General features: G+C 35.2%; 2 protein-coding genes across 3 annotated transcripts; one reads left to right on the forward strand and one right to left on the reverse strand.

The window, feature by feature from the left end:
• Nucleotides 1–51: 51 nt before the first annotated feature.
• LOC137385503 (small ribosomal subunit protein eS8-like) lies at nucleotides 52–7,563 on the forward strand. The gene is made up of 5 exons (XM_068071974.1): nucleotides 52–154; nucleotides 440–649; nucleotides 1,401–1,582; nucleotides 2,371–2,506; nucleotides 7,402–7,563. The coding sequence occupies exons 1-5, from the start codon at nucleotides 151–153 to the stop codon at nucleotides 7,509–7,511; spliced, it is 642 nt and encodes a 213-aa protein (XP_067928075.1). The 5' UTR covers nucleotides 52–150; the 3' UTR covers nucleotides 7,512–7,563.
• Nucleotides 7,401–15,704, reverse strand: LOC137385504 (uncharacterized). Of its 2 annotated transcripts, none has more exons than XM_068071975.1 (7): nucleotides 15,612–15,704; nucleotides 14,565–14,779; nucleotides 14,346–14,452; nucleotides 13,990–14,046; nucleotides 10,766–10,870; nucleotides 8,160–8,327; nucleotides 7,401–7,727 (listed from the first exon to the last, which is right to left on the reverse strand). In XM_068071975.1, exons 2-7 carry the CDS (start codon nucleotides 14,731–14,733, stop codon nucleotides 7,692–7,694), a joined length of 642 nt encoding a protein of 213 aa, XP_067928076.1. In that variant the 5' UTR covers nucleotides 14,734–14,779; nucleotides 15,612–15,704; the 3' UTR covers nucleotides 7,401–7,691. The 2 variants fall into 2 exon arrangements, with proteins under 2 accessions (XP_067928076.1, XP_067928077.1); XM_068071976.1 differs by lacking the exon at nucleotides 15,612–15,704 and adding an exon at nucleotides 15,204–15,228.

The following is a 15,704-nucleotide window of genomic DNA, read 5'->3' on the forward strand; positions in this document are numbered from 1 at the left end:
TACTCATCGTTTCACGTAGTTTTATAACGTTAGTGTGAAATATCAAAATAACGATAACATAAGCTGATATATCCGAATATTTGACCGTCGTTTTCAAGTCCCGTATTCTCTGAGACTTTCTACGCGAGCTCTCTCCTTTACTCCACCACCATGGGTGAGGAAAATTCTACTTTATACATCGGCAAATTAGTCAAAATATTTTTTAGGTGGTTGTGGCCATCTATGTATGATTTTATACCTGACTTCAATTTTAACTCTTATATTGTAATTTATAGTTGTTTTGCACGCTCATTCCTTTCGTAGACAGTTACACACTAATGTATTTTTAACAGCTTTTATGTTTGATGTTGAACGTTCTATGATCGTCTTTAGCATACTCTCAAGAGTTGCGTTCGATTTATGGCGCTGGTACTGATATTTCTATGTGTTATTATTTCAGGTATCTCACGTGATAAATGGCACAAGAGGAGGAAGACTGGCGGTCGCCAGACCCAAATTCGTGGTAAACGAAAATTTGAAATGGGCCGCCCTGCAGCAAATACGAAGCTTCACCATCAGAAAAGAATTCACACAGTTCGTACATTAGGTGGTAATAAGAAACTTCGAGCGCTTCGTTTGGATACAGGAAACTTCGCATGGGCATCTGAAGGTATGGCTCGGCAATGCAACCAATGGATCCTACTGTGTATGGACGTGTGTGATTCTAACCAACTGGCATTACAAATTAATGTTACAAAATTAAAGCAATAGGCTGTGCAGTGGAGTATGATGTTTAATCCAAAGAAATGTGTTCATATTCAGATGGGTTAATATATACCAGAGTTTGAACATTTATGAATGGATTTGACATACCCCAGGCAAATGGCTTGAAATACTTAGGCGGTGGTATACGAAGTGACTTCAAATAGCGCCAACATATTGTAAACATTATTTTGAAAAACAACATGGCGCTTGGATTAATCCTAAGGTGCTTATTTAATGCATGTAGTTATTTAATGCATGTACATAATCAAAATAATTTCTTACAATTGTTCGAGCATTGCTCAAGTGTCCCAACTAGGTTTGTTCACCTCATTCTAAGAGCTTGACAAACAAGTTAAAAACCATTCAAAGAAGGGAGGGATGTTAGGTGAATGTTTGTTAGGTCTCATGGATAATGTTATGGATTGTATGAGAGAAATTACATTCAGAAATTGAAAGAGAAAAAAGATGAAATAGATTTAGTTTTTGTAGAGTTAGTTTATATGCGTTGAATTTTTTCACTTATTCATACCTCAACATTCTAGTTTTTGAAGTTGTGTAGGCACAACTACATCCTTTCATGGTAAGTGCATAAAATATGGATGTTTAGATGTTGTAATGTCATCCTCTTGTTTTAATATGTAGTTTTTCTGTTTTAGGAATTTCTCACAAGTCGAGAATTATCGATGTTGTGTATAATGCAACCAACAATGAACTGGTCAGAACTAAGACATTGACCAAAAATACTATCGTTCAGATTGATGCTGCTCCGTTCCGACAGTGGTATGAAGCGCACTATGCTTTGCCACTCGGTCGCAAAAAACTCACAGAAAAAAAATTTGTAAGCATGGTTGATATCATTTCACGTCTGTTTAGTTGTCGGTTGTGTTGCTTTATTCCTTACCCTGTGTTTTTGTCGCCTTGTTTTCCATCATCAGTTAATTTTATTCTACATCAATTGCATGCTATGTAGATCTCCTGGCATTGTCATCATAAGCTAGTTAATCAGCACATCTTGTTGGCAATCATGCAAGCATACAATTAACATATTTCTTCATTTATAAAAAAATTGTGCATTATGGATGAATAACAGAGGAGAAACTCCAAATTGTGAATAGCATGATTACACATAGTCAAATTGTCTTATTTTAAAAATGTATGTATTCTTGACAGCATATCATTTTTATCATACTTGCATAAATAAAAGCTATGGAATTTTTCAAAATAAAGCAGCTTGAAATAGTAAATTGCTCACTGCTAGTTTCAACATTTGGCTCTTTAAAGCCTAATTTGTGTAAACCTGCCTGTTGTGGGAGCTATGTTGAACAACTCCATGTTTTACAACTCTGCAGTGTTTTGATTCACATCAGTGTGACAGGCTTGTCTACATCGTTTGCATTGCATACATGTATGTAACAGCATGGTGAATGATATTGCACCCCATGACATATCAGTCTGTGTTGTGATGATACATTTTCGAGTCTGAGTAGCTGCAGTACATCGTTTTGATGTTCACTTGCCTCCTTGATGTCTCTTAGATGTCATAGTTACTCTGAACACAGACTTGTAGATTGAGTACCACTACTTAGTACTGGCTTGAGCAAAAGTATATTAGTCATGTATCTGCAGACGGAGGAGGAGAAAGCAGAACTTCCCTATCTGAAGAAACGCTCAGATAAAACCCAAAAAAAGTATAACGAGCGTAAGAAAACGGCATTTGTGGATCCTTCGGTAGAGGAGCAGTTTACCGCTGGTAAACTTTATGGTATGTAGTTCAACTGAGTAAGATTATTATGTAAAGTTTGGTTGCGTTGTGTGGATGGTATATCTCATACACGGGCAATCGCATTAGTGATTTTACAATTTTTCATGCAAAATTTCACCAAAATGCAAAAAACATTTGATTTTAAATTCAGTAGAAGGGATACCTCAAGCGTCCGATTTGGTACCCCAAGTCAAACCAATCTGGTGACACATGCTTGCATAATTTTGCAAATCATGGGTCTCGTTAAAGGTGGACTTGTAACAAAATTCACATTAAGGTCCAAACACACTAGGCGATTTTATCGTGAGCGTCATGAGGAGGGCGGAGATATCGCTGGCGTGTGCTTAAACACACTTTAGCAATTCACTGGCAAACAATATAACGGGCACGCTCACAAGCTGCCAATAAAATTCCCTTGCGTATCATTAGTTTCTTCGGAGTTGTTAATAAATTTAGGTAAATCAATATGGCGCCGTCTAGGCAACAACGTAAACAACTTCTGCTTTTGTTATTAAACCTATCTCACTTAAACTGATTGTACACTACAAGAAGACATAAGAAAAATGATTCTTGTATTTTTAACTGTAATATTTTACAATTTTTATATAGTCAAACATGGATAACTCGAACTTCACGGGACCGAGCGAAAGTGTTCGAATTATCAGAGCGTGCAAGTTATCAGAGCACTGTCACAAGTCCATGTATTTACTTATCTATTAGTAGATACATGTACATATACAAACTATAATATAAATCAAAAGCACAAATGGCTTGTTTCAAATTAAATGCTTCTAATGTAAAGTTTAAAGCGTTTTTATCAAAAAGTATAGATTTTTCCATCACTTGAGATTGGTTTGTTGTTTGAGGTGATGTTATTGCCAGGACGTTTTTTAGATTGACATTGGCAAAACTTGATCGTTGTTGAAATGCTCAAAAGAAACTACATCTTTTTCTTTTGAGCGTTTTACCCACGATCAATTTTGCCGATTTTTCTTGAAGTTTATGCAAAGATTACCTCACTTTACCTTGCTTCGGAAGGGCGATCGTTAAGCGGATGTTTGGTATAAATCAAATTTCACCAAACCTTTCACCAAATTTTTGTCGTTGACAAAAATATTTTGCCGATGGTGGTAGTAACGACGCTATGAATTACGAAAAGTTGAGGTTTACCTCTATGGCTTGGAATAAAGTGATTTTCTAAAGCGATAACAACCGTTTCGGTAGCTGTTGGGCAAAAAACAGTTCGAGTTAACAGTGTTGAGTTAGAGTTATCTATAGCAATTTATCATTACGTGGGAATGGACCAAAGAAACCGTTAGAGTTAACCATGTGTTCGAGCTATCCGTGGGCGAGTTATCCATGTTTGACTGTATATATTATTTTGTAGCAGTTTTTTTTTTGTATTTATTATATTGAATATTTACCATTCTCAAGATGGTCAGCCTGCGCAACGATTGACTCCAAATGTTGGTTTTCTACTCGGATTTTTTGTAATTTTGGTTTGTTAGGGTGTGCAGGACTGGAAGATCTTTTATTAAATTTATGAACAATTCAGTGTTTGTTCTGGAGATAATTCAATCGTAGCAAATTGTCGCTGCTATACGTTGGTGAACATCAGTAAGACATAATTACCCGCCATAAAATTGCATTCTGGTAAAAACCAACCAATTGAAATGCATCTCGCTGGCGATGCAAAGTTGTAAAAAGAAAATCTAGCGTTATTGCTCTGCATGAGCGAGTCTTAGCTGCATATCGCCTAGTTTGTTTTCACTCACCTTTACAGTTATTTGGTATCAAAAGGTTCACCATGTCTTAAAGTACGGCCACACGTAACGGATTATTCGTTCGATTTGACCAAGTTCACAGATTTATTTGGCTGGATATCACAATTATCTGAGCTGTTGCGTGCACACCGAAATCGTCGACGAATCGCCTTTTCGTTTGCCAAACAATTTTTCATTTTAGCGAGCACAATTCTAGCAGCTGTTTTGCGATTGGTGTAGTCCAAGACATATACAACACACAATAAATAAAAGTATCAGTGCAATTTCACCTAGTACATACGATGCAGCTGCCTTAATTGTGCTATTGTTAATTCTTTATTGTTCGGACAGCGTGGTTACAAAGGTTTTTTTTTTCAATGATAATAATTTATTTTTAGCACCAAAAGTCTCGTAACAAAAAGAGTTGCCATCTTTAGCACAATCAAGTTAGATGCATCGTATTTACTATGGCGAATTGTCGTAATATTTGTTTGCGTGTCGCGCTATTTGCGTCGAACTATATAAATTTCAAAAGCTGCTAAAATCGTGCTCGCTAACCAACAATAACGCATTTTAAGCAGCTTCATTGTGTGTACTATGTTGAATTGCGCTGGTAGTTTTACTGTGTATCGTTATACGCGTCTCGTACTATACCAAAGCTGCTAGAATCGTGCTCGTTAAAAAAATTGTTTATTTAGCCAATTGAAAGCGTTTCGGTGTGCTTGTACAACTCAAACAATTTTGTTGATTTAGTGGTTTTGGTCAGAATGAACGATTAATTTATTACATGTGACCTTACAGGTACAGCCGTCGCGCCTAACGAATTATTCGTTCATTTCGTGATTTCGGTCAGAATGAACGAATAATTCATTACGTGTGGCTGTACCTTTACTCTGCTGTGTTGTAGGTGTAAAATATGTGGAAATGTGATTGCAAGGTCTTAAAAGCTCAAAAAAGAGCAGTTAATCGCAACCATCACGAAAACGTCATAGGTTGGAATCTGTCTCAAAACGGCTCAAATAGGATGTAGTTGAACACGATGTGCTTCTGTTTACACTTTCATGCGACCTCATCCGTCGAAATATTTTCACAAATATACTTCACGCATTCAGTCAAACCATGTCTAATGTCCTTGCGCTCTATTTCATCGTCATTGTAATGCTGTCACTTCAAGCGCTAATATCTTAACACCTAGCTTTAAAATATGTTTAATTTTTCAACCTTTGCTCGAAAGAGTGCATATCACCATCTGATAAACAGGATGAGTCTGTTGTGTTGGTCACTCGTGATTGTTGAAAAATGCTGCAGAAATTTTTTGCGCGAATTAGCAGGAAGTGTGGGTCACATGATCAGATTAAGTCTAGATGATTAAACCAAGTTGAAACTTAAGTGGCGAGCATCTGTAGTTGATGCTGATGCGGGCTTTCCAGTAGTGTTTGTCATAAACTAGTGCTACGAGACATTTTATATTGAGCCTTTTATTGGCCTTAAATTTATCACGTGTCAATAACTACAATGTTTGAGTACATCATCGAAATGAAGGGATTGCAGCCTACGGCGTTTTCGTTATGGCTGCGATTAACTGTTGGTTTTTGAGCTTTCAAGAGTTTGTAATCACATTTCCACATATTTTGCACCTTCACAGCTGAATAACACATGGTGAACATTTTAATACCAAATAACTTATGTGAATTTTGTTGCAAGTTTAACCTTTAAGTGACTTGCCATTTGTCATTATAAAAAAATTGTTTGGCGCGTAATAATTGAATCATAATTTCTTGATGTTCCTTATGATGGCGATGAATATTAGTGTTTGATATTCTTTACTGAGTACTGCAAAAGTTGCACTGGTTTACAGGTCTGCAAAAAAGTCTTCATATTTTGAAAATAAACCTACTTGTATAATCAACCTCACTAACTTTTAATATAATTGTGTTTCGAATCCAAAGTGTCAGCTCGATGCTATGTCACACTGCATCCTAATGTTGTGGAATAATTGGTTTAAATAGTTTAGATAATCTTCTAGCATGGTGTTGTTAAGTCATTCATGTTTTCAGAACATGTCACCAGTTGCACTTAACTCCTTCACAACCGACTAATTTCCATGTGATTAGTCTAAAATACCACTCATTTTTCAGAAAGTTGCCATAATTCAAGTTACCACTGCAAGAGATAGACAATTTACTCATTCAAGTTTCACAAGAACCAGCCAAGTTTCATCTTTCAAATGATATTACATACATATAGACAACTCTTATCCCTTTCATGTAGATCTGTCTCAAAGAAAGTAGTTTCAGAAACTTTCCGATTTTGAAAAAAAATTGTTACATTTGCTGAAACAAAGTTGGACTTGCACCATAAAAATTGCAAAATATACCAAGTTTGTCTAAAATTACTTATTTATTACAGTTGTGAATATTATTTATACATATACAGTTAGTCAGGAAAATCATGTAACTCTAATTTGGAACTTTTCTTCGCGAGTGTCATCCTTCAAACCACAGCATAGCAAGTCTACATGCCAATAAAACTCGAGTAAACTGTCATAAACATGTTTCAAATAATAAAAAAAAATGTTCAATAAATCTGTTCTTGACTTTTCAGACTCCATAGACAGCTTTAAAAGTATATGATCCTTTTGAAATTGAATGATAACTTTAGTGTGACTACGGCCGATTGCCTGAAAAGTGCATTTTTATTCGAGCATAAAGATTCAACTTGGCAAAATTAAAAGTTAATAAAAACTTGGAAACTTCACAATAATATTTTGATTTGATTTATTCAGTCTTTCACTGTCATACTACTACTTGTCTGCATATTTACCTCTGGAGTTATAAAAAATTGATCATGAATGATAAAGTTTTATGTTGCCATGAGGGTTTTGGTCAATGTCGATATGGGTGTAGTATTTTGTTTATAGCTTTTGCCAGAGACATCATTGATGCATATTTATACGTTTGTCTGATTGGCCAGAAATGTTTCTTTCTAACTAATACAAGGAGCAGGTAAATTTCAGAGGTGAGATAACTCGCGTTGGGTGCCTAGCAACCTTATAAATACGCGACTTAACTCACATGAGTTACTGAGAGAATGTACACAAATTTTGATGTGAATTGTTCACTGATTTTGTAGCTTGCATCTCATCAAGACCCGGCAAATGTGGTAGAAGTGATGGATACATTCTGGAAGGACAGGAGTTGCAATTCTATGTGAGGAAATTGAGAGCAAAGAAAGGCAAATAGTCTGTAACACTGTCATTTATATCAAAATAAAGTTGATCGGTGGTCAAAAGTAGTCACAGGAATTCCACAAATGCTATTATATAAAGTAGTAAAAAAATCATTAAATAGGCAATGCTAAAGCTTTCTCAAAAAATACGCATACAGAAATTTATGCGATTATGCATGTCAAATAAGTAGATGCTACTGTTCATCCTGCACACTTCCTGTTCGTGGATTCTACAAAAAAATTTCAGAGTGATAAGCAGCATTTGACTAATTGCAATGTGTTAGTATTGTGGAGTTAGCTAGAGAAGACTATCTTGTGCGGACAGACACTATATTCAAACTGCAAGCTCCTCAGCATTGTGAAAATGTAAATTTTTGGTTGACATTTTCACCACATGTAGCTGATTCAATCACGGCTGTTCAAAGAAAGAAATATTCAGTTCACTTTGCTATAATACATGCATTCACCACAATTGCTAGGTTGATATAAACATTTGGTTGCACTTCCATGTGGTCGTCAGAGAGTGAAATTCCAAAAATGATTGTATCAAATAGGAAACAATAGTTTTATCTGTGCCACTAACATGAGGTAGCTAAAAACCTCTGTACACTATACACTGCAATTTAAGAAGTGAAGCTACAATTGTAGTCTTACAAACTAACCTGTGGTAAGCAATGTTCGGAAACCGCCTCTGCTATGTATCTAAATAATGTCATCGGCTTGTCTTTAAAAATTGTAACGCAAGTAACGGAAAATGTTGATATGTGAAATAAGGCACTGATTCCGATGAATGTGGAACCTAGCACATAGCCAGTGAGGTTGCATCCATCCTGCAAGCAAGACCAACAACTGTAAATCAATTTCAAACAAGTTGACTGAATTCTATTGTGTAACATACAACATGAATTGGTCGATTAGATTAGTAAACTATTGAGTTTATCTATAAAATATTTAAACCTTTGAACTCGGGTGTCCTAGATAATTCGGTGCCATCCAACCATCCTGTTCTGACTAAATATAACAATCTCAAAAAATAATTTATATATATATATACTTGACTCACATCCTCGCAAGGTTTAGAACTTGATAAGGTATTCAAAAGTACTGAGTATGTAATAATAACAACTGCATATGTATGGCTGGTTCCAGTTACGATGCCATAATACAAAATTTTGCCAACATTGAAAACTAGTGTGACTTTTACTCTATTTTTTGGCTAAATTGGGAGGGCCCTCAGCAACACCGCACCATATGCTGTTGATCTGTACATGTATTAACTCTTGCCATGAAGCATATACATTTCGCTGTTCCTCCACAGCCTTGCGGTTGGAGATGGGGTAAGACCTCTTATTGAACACCACCCCCACTTGAACGTGCTCTGCTCTTTATAAACCCATAATAACAATTGATCACTAGAAAGGTGTCCAGCAAAATCCTACTAATGATGACTTGGTTGCATCAAAACAAATTCATTGTTTCTGTTCGTATCAAAGTCCACTTTTCATTTGTTCGTTAAAACTTTGAAAGCAACACCATTGAAATAATTATTAACTGCGTCAGGCTAATAGTAGTTCTTGTTCAACGCTGTCTTGAAACATTGATGTATGTAAAAAGTGGTTTAAGTTAATGATGGTATATGAATCGACTAGTAAGTAGTGTAGTAGCTAAAAGTATCGCTTAGCGCCCATATGGCTGAAAGTTTATCGTTTGTGCAAAATGTAATGTGTATGTTTTGCTTTGCTAAAAAATTTGTTATCTGTTAGTAATAATAATATCTTATATCGACTAGTTCAGCAGTCCATAAGAGGAGTTGTGGTCAGAAGACAGTGTAAAAGGTATTGAACAGCCAGATGTCCGTTCCATCGAAAGCACCAATCATGATGCAACCAGCTGAGCAAACGATGCAAATATTTGTTTCAAAAATCTTTTTTGCATATATATATATATATGGTTCCTTTATGTCACTTGTTCTTGAATATATATATTTGTAGCATTTTATAGATTATTATTACCTAAATAACTTATAAATTTGCAAATTTATAGCATATTATTTGAATACTTGATAGCATCCATGCATTAATCACATGTTTCGTTAGATATAACACTGCTATCCATTCAAAACCACTCAACCTAAATGGTTAGCACTTTTTCTTATTATTAATACTACTATTATTAACATTGTTATTAATACTATAATAGCTTCTGCCGAAAGCTAGATGTGATGGTATCGGCCTTAATGGGACACCTCAACAAAGGTCTTTCTTACAGTTGCATCACTTTAAATCATGATATTTACAATTACTGGGAAGCAGGTTTTAGTGGTAATAGTTGAATAGAAAAAAGGCGATTGTGTGAGCATGATATTAATGTAGGCCTATAGCATTTGAACATATATTATTACAAAGTTGAATGGCCGGCGTTGCACGTATATTAAAAATCAACTTATAAACAGGATAGCAAGGCCACACTTATGAAGTCAGTTTATAAACAATGCCACTTGTTATTAGCCTGGCACAATGTTAATGGCTAATTTAGGAAGCTTGTTATTTACAGTTCTTACTAATACATGGAATGACATGTATTAGTATGCATGGAATATAATTCTCTCCCTCATATAGACATAATATTGCTCATTGAGTCCAACAATCTGGTGTAACTAAATTGGTAAGGCTTTTGCCTGGCGAATAGGAAGTTCTGAGATCAAATCTTCTGCGATACGGATTCTTCATTCCAATATTTTTCAATGGCTATAACTGGACATTCCAAGCTACACAAACTTTGAAACTTCTATATATATATAGACTAGCCATGACAAGATCAGCGATGTATACGTTTTATTAACGTATATAATCAGTTCATAATTTGCCAAATTTTAAGTTCAAGATTAATTATCGTTGGGCCGAATAAATTAGCCCTAATGAAAAAATAGGAGTAAGCATCGAGCGGCATATACTTAGGTCCCAAAATAGTTCTGAACAGAAGCATCGTAACTCGTCGACGCTGAAGGCTGAAATAACTAGCATGTGCATTGTGTATCGGTTATATTTAAAACTATGGTGTTCTAGCTCAGTGATAAAGCGTCCGGATTAGAAAGTTGTCATGAATTGTCGTGAGTTCAAATCCGTCGGGACGCGTAATTTTAATATCAAGATTTTAAGACCTATAACCGAAATGCGTACCAACATATTCACATATAGACATACTTTGAGAAATATATATAGATTACACTGCAATTATGATTCACAATCAACGTGGAAGGATTACTTACCTGAATTTGTAGTGTACTCACATAAGCCATATCAACGATGACCACAACGAAAGCAAAGCAATATACCACACTGGTGAGTATTTGGAAAGCCAAATAACGGTTAACCTACAACAATTCGAGATCATTTGCTCCGGTCAACAGGTACAATGTAAATGCAAGTAGACATCGATAAAACTTCATTGAATTCAACATGGCTTCCCACATTTTATTAAAAATATGAATAAAGATTGGGAGATTTTTGAGCGCAAGTCATTCCTTATAAATTTAGTTGGCACCTGTAAAAAAAATTCCATATAAAATCTAAACAGATTTTGAGCACGGTAAGAACAGATAAAGCTTATCACAATTATGATACGTCCACTTTCTTGCCCTGATAAGCCAGGAATAGTATCATGGGCCATTCGCTTACTGGTACAAAGTTTTATAGTGACTACCTCTACCTAGCATCCCTACAACTCACTCATGTTCAAGCGCCTTCTCCAATGGATACAAGAATGGCACAAAATTATAACTAGGACTAAAACCAGTGTCTTGATCTCGGCAGGCGAATAGTCTAGTGCAAATGGTTTGTGACAGTAATATCATTTCTGATCTTTCTTGTTCAGTAACAATATTGCACCGCTATGTTAACATTGCATTGCATGTATTTGTGTGTAGAACAGATGACAGTATTAATATAATGCTATTGTACTAGTAGTTATCCTAAACCCTATCATGTGTCACAGTATTTTTAAAAACATCAAAGCTTGCATGCATCAAAGATTGCATTGATGTTCACCCTAGAAGGACAATATCACCGTGGACACATGGCTCAAATGATTGTCATAAAAGCCTAGTAAAAAGAAATCTAACTTCTGACTCAGAGAAAAAAAACTCAATTTTGTCCCAGCCCATAAGTTGGTAAATTGATCTCTAATACATGAAGTCTCAAAATTTTGTGTTTAAAAAACTCTTTCCAATGACTGTCATGACATTATTCTAAAAGACCATGTTGTTAAAGAGCAAGCTGAACTGCAAGGGTGAATTTCATTATACCCAAGAGCAAGATGACCATTGTTACATAAACCATTCCAGGGCATGTCAAACACCAATTATCCGCAGCCACAAAATTAATTAAATCTTTAAGAGTGGGCCCTAAGTGAAAGACAAGAGTTGTCCTCAGTCCACTACAGGCTGATTTTTGTGCACTAATAATAAATTATTTAGCACTGCCATTTTCAATTTGCTACCGGCTGTACAACCATGAAACTTGTCCAGTTTATTCGACTTTGTAACACTTCTCTTTTAGTTTGACAAAGAAACTAGGTATGTTAAGTGTTGCTAAGTATCCCAAAAAGGAATATATTGTTTTGACTGTATGAGTAGACTAGCGGAATACCCGGCGTTGCACGGGTATTAAAAATCAGCTTATAAACACTGACAGGTAATGTAGTTGCCTGCCACTTTGAGTAAGCTAGTGATTACTAATAAGAGCCATGAGAGCAATCATAAAATGATGATGCGCTGTAACGGAGAGCGGTATGCGTATTTTCACCCACATAGTGACATATATCCCCCAATGAATCCATCAATCTCGCGTAGCTGAATAGTTAAGCATATCGTTTGAAAACGGGAGGTTCCGAGGTCAAATCTTCTGCAATACGGGGACGCATGCACACACATTTTGCCTAGTTTGACTGAAAATTAAGTAATTATTGAACAAAGTATTTTAAAAAAAGATTTTCAAATAGTTGGACAAGTCTTTACGAGTTATTCAATTCTTTATTCATAAGCACAAACTTCTATACTCTGTTCTCAAATTAAACATTTAATGTTTTGAGCCAAGATTAACAATAAGTTTATATTACCAGTTGCATAGATATCCTAAAAAAAGTTCAATTTCTTTAGTTACTCGAGCAGGTTTAGCCGAGTTACTTATTCTATGGTTTCTACTTTATACCAGTAAAATACTACAATCAAGTTTTCACCGCAGTGAGGTGCATTGCATTGTCAATAATTTGAAACATGTTGAATTTGTAGCTGAATAAATAGTTCATTGAAAAGAGAAGACGACTAGTATACAGCCTCGTTGTACTTTGAAACATTATTAATACATTGTATGTAACTTATAGTTAGCATTCCTCAGTCTTATGAAGGTGGTAACATCCTCGTTGGATTGTCAGTTATCGTTACTGAAGTATCGTCAGCTTATTCATTATCTATTATGAATTATTTATTATGGATTATATATTATGGATTATCTATTATGGATTATCGATGATCTATGATGAGATGATTCGTGTGAATCAAAATTACGGTAAGTCAACTTCAAAAAAGGAATTGGGATTCGTTAAATAAGCTAAGCAAGAGATATATCGGTGTTTAAAAGATTCTAACTATAAAAATATCCTAGAAAGTTGCATAAGCAATTCCAGTTCTGATTGACAACCAGAGACCTTGACAAATTCACTACAAATGAGAATGCCTTTGTTCACGTATGAATGATCAACTATGCCAAGCCTTAATATTATAGTTCGAAAATGAGTCTCAATTCGAATAGTATTGCATTTCTATTCTATTGAGAAATTAGGCTGATTACAAATGTCTTACTTTCTACAAGGCCTATGAAAACTAACATGTTTGTGTATCCGTATTGTATTAAACACCCATTAGGCGCACATTGCTATGCGAATGCCGCCTTTCGCCGGTTTGTGTAGCCAAGGATTCAGCACAAAATACAGACTGAAGTCTGATCCTCAGATGCTATCATATACTGTGATGTACAATGTGACCTATCGATGCCACGCTATCCTAAATTGTAAGGCAAAAGCAGTAAGGATTTTCTTTTTTACCTTCATCTTTAAAGTTAATGATTCTATGCAGATTTTCGTAACTATGGATCATCCTTGACAACATGATAACAAATAAAATAATAAACAAATGCTAAATTTGTTTTAAACGTCCTTATGCATGAGACTAATAAAGACGGTTGTTGCAATACAGCGACAGCAATATTATGATGCCCCTGCAAGCCATGCTATGGGTTCAGAGAAATACGTGAGACAGGTCTATTAATAGAGGACTACTTGTGCAGCATTTGATAGTGAATTACCTGAATATAAGGCCCATAAATGAATTCTTACTTTGATATGCGCTATCTTTACAGCTTCAAGAAACGGTATATAAACAAGATAAGGTTGCAAGATGCAAAATTTGTACAAAAGTATTCAAACATAAATACTTACTGTTGATTGTCGTTTTGTGATAGTTGTTCGCAGTCCAGTCGAGGAAGTAATTGTCAACTACAATAGAAAAATGTTGATTATGAAAGTCTGATGTACTATATGAGCGATGATAGTTAACACCAACATCTGTCACCAACTTGGTTGCAAGCATCAATAAACATAGCATGGCGTACAAAACTCCTTGATGTTATATAAGGGAAATACATACCTTTAACTTCCTATTCGATAGCGAGATCCTCTTTATAAACACTGCTAACAAATCAGTAATATCCTATACTTAATACATACACAGGCGCTACAGTGCGCCGTATGATTTCTGAGTTTTCGCATTACGCTGTATTCACAACTATACCTACCATAATTCCACACCACATAGTGAAACCACAGAAGACTTCAGGACGCAGCACAATTTTAGCATTTCCACTGTTACAAAGAAATGGCAGCCAAAATACTTCCACAAGACCTAAAACACCAGCCATATGCATACAAAATTAATTCAGAATGCATATAATAGAAACCAAATACAAAAGTCAACTTAACTAAGAAGATGCGATTAAAACCGATTTTATATTTACCTATAAATGTTGTGAGGAGGCCTATTACTACGCCTTGAATGCTGAGCAACAGTATGAGACTGTTGTGAACAGGGGCTGATGGCCCACGGTTAAGCTCTTCCACATCCGAAGATGGTTCAATGTTTATATCATCGTAAGAAATGAGAGGGTCCCGATCCATCCGCACCATGCTAGGAGTTTTTGTAAAGTAATACAAACACCAACCTATGAAGAATCTACAAAAGAAAACTAAAAAAGTAGATTGAAGTCCCTAAAAAGGTAGTTATAACGATAAAGCTTAAAGCAGAGCAGCAATCATTTGACATTAAACATGTACCATACTTTTCTGATACATGGAATTTGTTTTCTGTTGTAACATTTTGAATATCTTTACTATTTTCACTAAAATCACAGTTTTATTTGTTGTTCGGTGCATAACTCCCATTTTTAAGCTGTATTTTCTCTTCATACATTGTACTGTGTTCTAGTATTATACTGTTTTTGTTGGCGATAATTTAAAACCTCTCTCTCATTTCAAACAACTATTTTAAAAAAGAAATTGATCTTAATACTAAGAGCAGCTTATGACTGCACCATTAAGATATAATGCTTCACAATATTCTTACTTTAGATAGAACCTATAATTATATTAAAACATACTTTTACATTGCTTGAATATGTTCCGTTTCTACTACTGTAACGTAGCAAACCTTCAAAGCAGTCAACATTTCTTACTCACACCCTAAACTTTCCACACGCTATTTTCTGCCGTTCTTGCTTCAGTACCACAGCCACCTCTGCCCTTGAATGCCATGGTTGAATGATTATTAGCATTCGTCTTTTTAAGCCAATTTACATGATTTCTACATTTCTGGTCATTTGACATAATAACCTTGCTCGCAAGATTTTACTGCATTATTAGTAAAGCATATAAGATATGTTGAATAAAACAAGTAATGTAAACATATCTACACATCCTCAAATAACCCAAGAAAAAAGACAAGACGACACAGATTTAAACAACAGTTAAAAACGCGGTTAAAAAAACACGAGATTTGGCAATAATACCGTTTCTATTTTCTTTCAGATCAAAAATGTTGCTACTAATAAGAACGATAATATTAATATAAGAAATGTTTATATAAGGCCTGTGCTACAAAA

This window comes from Watersipora subatra, chromosome 1 (assembly GCF_963576615.1).
Source record: "Watersipora subatra chromosome 1, tzWatSuba1.1, whole genome shotgun sequence".
NCBI lineage: Eukaryota > Metazoa > Bryozoa > Gymnolaemata > Cheilostomatida > Watersiporidae > Watersipora > Watersipora subatra.

Excerpts from the sequence above, each read along its gene's own strand:
- LOC137385504 (XM_068071975.1), bottom strand. The coding sequence starts at position 14,733 with ATGGTGCGGATGGATCGGGACCCTCTCATTTCTTACGATGATATAAAC. Across the intron at positions 14,453-14,564 it reads CCTCCTCACAACATTTATAG|GTCTTGTGGAAGTATTTTGG; the intron begins GTAAATATAAAA and ends CTGGTGTTTTAG. Across the intron at positions 8,328-10,765 it reads TGAGTACACTACAAATTCAG|GATGGATGCAACCTCACTGG; the intron begins GTAAGTAATCCT and ends TCTTGCTTGCAG.
- LOC137385503 (XM_068071974.1), top strand. Across the intron at positions 650-1,400 it reads CTTCGCATGGGCATCTGAAG|GAATTTCTCACAAGTCGAGA; the intron begins GTATGGCTCGGC and ends TTTCTGTTTTAG. Across the intron at positions 1,583-2,370 it reads AACTCACAGAAAAAAAATTT|ACGGAGGAGGAGAAAGCAGA; the intron begins GTAAGCATGGTT and ends ATGTATCTGCAG.